The sequence below is a fragment of the Crassostrea angulata genome, chromosome 2 (assembly GCF_025612915.1).
Source record: "Crassostrea angulata isolate pt1a10 chromosome 2, ASM2561291v2, whole genome shotgun sequence".
In the NCBI taxonomy this organism is placed as follows: domain Eukaryota; kingdom Metazoa; phylum Mollusca; class Bivalvia; order Ostreida; family Ostreidae; genus Magallana; species Magallana angulata.
The window spans coordinates 57,914,751-57,920,750 of record NC_069112.1 but is presented as its reverse complement, the minus strand read 5'-3'; the positions used below and the strand labels follow the sequence as shown (position 1 = coordinate 57,920,750).

Genomic DNA, 6,000 nt, shown 5'->3' with positions numbered 1-6,000 from the left:
TGATATGTCAAAACTATGACCAGATTGGAAATAAACTCCAAAATTCAACACCATATTATTTAGCATTATATCGTATTTCATGGAAAACAAAATAGTTTTTTTCTAGAATGATCGCACATTCCATTTAATGAAAAGCAAGTGCGTTAAAAAGTGTTTTAAAGTCGTACAACATTCACATTAAAATGTATGAACTTTTCTTTTTGACTTATTGATATTCACTCTTTTTTCAGTTAAACAGTTGGATCATGCAACTGACTTTTATATTTGGATTAATCGAAATAACAGGTAATCGAAGAGTTTCAATTGAAAATAAAACGTGTATTGTGTAGATCTGTTTTGTTTCCTATCTTTTGATATAGTTTTACATCGGGTTCTCTTGAGGGTCATTAATCCTCAGCCTTAAAGTTTTGTTGTTGTTGTTTGTTTTTTTGTTTTTGGTTTTGTTTTTTGTTTTTTGTGGTTTTTTTTGTTTTTGTTTTTTTTTTTTTTTTGGGGGGGGGGGGGTTATACACGGATTATGTGTAGTTACTTACTCCTTAAGGAGGAGAAACTAGAAAATTCCGTTTGTAACTACACATAGTCCGTGTAACCATAAAATTTTGAAATCAGCAAAACGTTTTTACCAATATCAGAACAATCGGAAAATATGAAACAAAAACTGTTCAACCAATCATCAATCATAAACAGCAGAAGAAAAGCGCCGAATTTGAGAGCGAATAATTCTCTCCAAAGCAAGGTTCTCGTCCTGCAATACTACTCCCATGCATCAAAAAGTGGAACATGTGAATTTTATATAGGAGGGAGAAGGAATAATATTCAAAAATGTCCAAATTCTAAAAACTAGTGCCCCAATGAACTGCAAATAATCTAATTTTATCTACTGTGCAATTTGTCCAACCTGTGGGGAAAATTATATTAGCCTGACTAACCAGCACAACGCCGGAGTGAGAGTGCACAAACAGCAAAAAAAGAACGAAACAGTGAGAACCATTCCAGGTTCGGAACATTGACTATGTGTGAGAAGAGAATATTTTAAAATATATCCATTTTACAAAATGTGGACTTCAAATGCAATCGCCCGAACTACTAAAGTTTTTACCGTGATTTATATTTAATCTAAAGTTATTAACCGGAAACTTAATTATATATATATATATAATATATATATATATATATATATATATATATATATATATATATATATATATATATATATATATATATATATATATATATATATATATATATGATTAAGTTATATATATATATATATATATATATATATATATATATATATATATATATATATATATATATATATATATATATATATATCACATTTGTGATCAAGTTGTGATAAAATTAGAAAAAATAACAGTGTTATCAGTGTATCTGTGTCTCAAAACAATTTACATTTGTAAAGTTGGTCTCCATGAAGCCACTAAGTTAAGGTTTTCGTTGAAAAGCCAACTGTTTTGTTAACACAATAAGCTTAATCAGTTTTTATATATAAGTGGCAGATTTCTGGAACGAATTAAAGTTTTCCGAATAATTTAGAGTTATCGAATATGTCTGCGGAATAAGTTAATAAAATGTTCTTAATATTGCTATCTAATGAAAATAGATAACAAAAATCCAAAATATATTTATGTATATAATGATATAATTTCAATTAACTATATAACATTGTATGAGAGTAGTACATAAAAACTTTAAACTACATATGACTTGCGTTTTTATGTAAATGTGCATTCATACGAAACTCACATATTCTTTAATTTTCGTGCATTTATTAAATATATAAATTGTCATGAATTTGACACCCATATCATCTGTACTGAGCGCTAACTCTGTTAATGGTTTTCGTTGACTGTATATTTAGTCTTGGTTAAAACGAAATATGCAAAAAACAATTAATCTATTTTTAGTGGCAGGTCAGTTATGTATGAACTGCAGAGACTTAAACAGCCCCCACGAATGCTACTTGGTGACCAGATGTGGTAATCACCAGGTAAGATTTTAAAAGAAAGGTAGATGGTTGTATAATTTTTCAACATTGATTTTTTTTTAAAGAAAGATCTATGTTAACTGATAATGAATGATTTATTAATTTTATTAATTAAAATTTAAAAGCAAGACATATTGCACTTTTTATAGTTTTAATTAATGATAATTTCTGGCTTAGGGTCATATTTCAAAATTGTAAGCTGGATGTAATGGACGATTTATGAACCACACAGCATTCTTTAGTGATGTGGGCATGATAAAAATATTGCATATTTTTTCAAATATAACGAGAAAACGTTTACTATTATTTGGCAATTACCTTTTTAAAATTCGTTTTAGTCAATTGACCTTTCCAGCTAATTAAACACCGTTCTACAAACCATTTACAGGGCTAAGAAAGGGGAATATTTTTTCTGCAAATTTGTTACAGTCATAATAAGCTGAGATTCTAAAACAGGCACTGCGCAACATTCAGTTCTCATCTGAGAGCCTACGTCAATTTAAGTTCTATAAATACCGTTAATATATAACAAGAGACCTAGGGACCACATGGCTTACCTAAACAACTTTAGTTTTTACTGATAAAACAAAGCTCAAAACCATCATTAGAGTATTACCTGCAAAAATATCTAGACAACCTAGAATACCGATATTTATAAGGGGATTTAAATTTATCTCCAAACATTCCTAAATTAACCTCAACAACAATAGCTTTACCTAATTAGAAATACTATAGACCACCGTTAGAGTATTAACTGCAAATTATGTACACAAATCAGAATACATTTTTTATAAGGTTTTTAAATTTATCTCCACACAAAATTCCTGTATTAAACTTTAATGGTTTAGGTTTAGTTTAAAAGAATAAGATTTTCAATTGTTTTTTCCTTTTAATTCTAATTTAGCATATAGTCTTATAAACATTCCATCCCCCTGATGGCCCACACCTAACAATTAAAAAAAGTTTATGACGCCAACGATAACGGGAAGGACAGACCCATTTTTATCAAACAAACTCACTAGAGCCTATGGCTCATATTCAAATAGCATTTGTGTTATAGAACAAACCAAGTGTGCTTTATGCCACTTTTACTTCAAAAAATATTGTAGATACATGTATGCATGTCTTATACGATATTATTCTCATTACAGCAATGCTACATTGAAAAGTATGTTAGACACAACGCCATTTATTATGACTTGGGATGTAAAAGTAATGTTGTGAGTTATCAAGTGTTTTTTTTTTATATAACAAATGTTTCGTAGGAACTTCAGACTGATTTATTGTATACAATTGAAAGTGATTTACATGTGCTTATATTGAAATTGTTGTTACTGACGTTTTTGATGAATTAAAAAGTAAAACTTGAACATGTATCAAATCGTGTTTTAAACCATATGTCACAGTGTCTCAGGTCAGTGGGAACTAAAATTATATCTTAGCATTTATGAACGAGAACCAAAAATTCAAAATTGTCAATTATTTGATCGTTATACTACGTAAAAGGATTTATTTTTCTCTAGGTCTGTAGCAGCATAGGTGGGCCTCAAACATCAATAGTTGGAAGAAGGAAGGTTATGTTAAAGGAAGGTGCTCCCGATTCGTTTGAAGTTGATTTTGATGAGGATGACGACGGTAAATTTCCTGTTTGTGAATCTTGCTGTAACACTACTGCTTGCAACAATGGAGGCTCTTGTGGAGTTGCAGGTTTTTAATGTTATATTCAATTCATTTGCATTATATTAAGATACACATTCAATGTACATTATAATCAAACGTATAATATGTTTTGAACGCATAGTAAAATCGATAAAAGTATAAAATACACCCGAATTACACCTATCATATTAGAAAGTATACACTTGCGACAGTTAGGTTGACAAATACAGTGATTACTTGGTCAAATATGCGCTGGAACCGAACATAGCTTTACATTAATTGATAAAAATACATTTTAGGTTATGATTATCACAACGGACATATGTGTTTCAACTGCAAAGATTTATCAAATCCCAACGACTGTGACCAAGTTACTTGGTGCGATCAAGATAGTGTAAGTTTAAATGCTAAAAAAAAATAATCAATCTCGATCGATCGACCGACCATATTTTAAATTAAAAAGCAGATCTTAAGCATATAAAACTATATATATTCTTTAAGCATTGTTAGTTTTTGTTACACGAGCGAAATCACGTCTGGTACTGGAACAGCTAACAGTCACACAATATACCATTCTGAATTTACTGGAGAATCAAGGGTAACTATATCTATACGGCTCTGTGTGACATGCACAAATTCTATTGAAGAATGTAAGGCATTTGGATGAGTCATTTAGACATAAAACCCATTGCTATCCGCATTTATTCGTCGTGGAACGCCGTGGGTAACGTTGATTGTTATAAGCTTTTCCATTTCTGTTCTCTAGAATTTAATTGATACTTAACAAATGAACTACATGTTCTTGTAAGAACATGCATATATAATGTAGTTATGGTGATGGTATGGGCTTAACGAATTTTTTTTCCTGATACATGTATAGCGTTTGTTTAAATTTTTGATGAATATAATGAGTCTTGTTTTTTATAACTCGTTTAAAAACATTCTTATTAGAAATGTTCGATTGGGTGACTCACTGATTAATGTTTGTAACTGAGAATATTGAACGGAAATAAAACTTATTTTTTGGAGTTGATTTTAATCAACTCTCCTATGCAGTTACACAGGCAAACCGAAATTGAAACAGTGTTTGGACCTAAGCACAAATCAACACCGCTGACAACATCTAGATCTAATCAATAAATTCGATGTAATGAGTTCTTAAGCACTGTTTTTCAAGGAAATTAATATATAGATATCTTGTAAACAGTCAGATTTTAATTGGTACCAACAATATAGATATTTTTTGAAGTCGTACATTTTATATATACCTACGCCAGAGTTCAATATAGTCTCGTTCAACCAGACGCTTGGCTGTCTCCGTAAATTTCCGACAAGCAGAGAGTCTCTCTTGCTTGTCGGAGATTAACGAATACAGCTGAGAGTCTGGTTGAATAGAGTTCAATTTTGCTTGGATCCATACAATTTCTCATAACTATTTCAATTACTGATACGCAGTTTGATGGGCCATTCAGAAGTTGGAGTTCTATTCGCTTCTCGCTATTCACTAATCGAATAGCGAATAGAATTCTGTGGTGGGTTCTCTATTCAAATTACCGTAAACATGCTAATAAACGTAATTAAAAAATCCAGAAAAACTTCATTTTTAATTGAAAGGAACAGTTATTACTTCCTGACCTGACCTGAACATTGGCACGATCAGCTAGCCTGGCAAGAGGGTAAGCAAATCATGATATTCTGTTGCATTTTTCAAGGGGCTGGCTAACACCCTGTATCCCATATTTGGGACTTCATATTTGGTGGGGATGGGGCCCCGGAGAAGCCCAGTCGACCCTCAAAAGAAAATGGGTTAACACGGCCATTAACAGGCTTAACTAGCCTGGCGAATAACAGGAAATTTCGTATAATACAATTATAATGGGATATCTTTCAAGGGCCTGGCTAACACCATGTATCCCATATTTGGGCCTTCATATTTGGTGGGGATGGGGCCCCGGAGAAGCCCAGTCGACCCTCAAAAGGAAATGGGTTTACACGGCCATTAACAGGCTTAGCTAGCCTGGCGAATAACACGAAATTTCGTATAACACAATTATAATGGGATATCTTTCAAGGGGCTGGCTAACACCCTGTATCCCATATTATGTTTATCATAATAGACCACGGAGAGTGTAGAAGCAGATTACTCTAACAAAGCTTCTACAAAGGAAAATGAAGACAGCAAGGTTTGTGTAAATGTTATAGAATGTCCCAATCAAATGTGAGAGCGACCTTAACAAAACTTTTAAAGGTAAATTTCAAGAAAATGTACAGCTTGTTTATGCTATTCATATGCAGAGAGAAATGCATCAGAGAATTTAATATTCCACTGTCGG

The 6,000-nt window shown here is 31.8% G+C and overlaps 1 protein-coding gene across 1 annotated transcript; it reads left to right on the top strand.

Annotated features, from left to right (window-relative positions):
• Positions 1-245: 245 nt before the first annotated feature.
• On the top strand, positions 246-3,723 carry LOC128174556 (uncharacterized). The gene is made up of 4 exons (XM_052840079.1): positions 246-285; positions 1,929-2,011; positions 3,160-3,228; positions 3,532-3,723. The coding sequence occupies exons 1-4, from the start codon at positions 246-248 to the stop codon at positions 3,721-3,723; spliced, it is 384 nt and encodes a 127-aa protein (XP_052696039.1).
• The last annotated feature ends 2,277 nt before the right edge of the window (positions 3,724-6,000 follow it).

What these genes read in the sequence shown, in the direction of transcription:
- LOC128174556 (XM_052840079.1), top strand. Translation starts at nt 246, where the DNA reads ATGCAACTGACTTTTATATTTGGATTAATCGAAATAACAG. An exon ending in CCAGATGTGGTAATCACCAG is followed by an intron (nt 2,012 to 3,159) that starts GTAAGATTTTAA and finishes TTCTCATTACAG; the next exon opens with CAATGCTACATTGAAAAGTA. An exon ending in TGGGATGTAAAAGTAATGTT is followed by an intron (nt 3,229 to 3,531) that starts GTGAGTTATCAA and finishes ATTTTTCTCTAG; the next exon opens with GTCTGTAGCAGCATAGGTGG.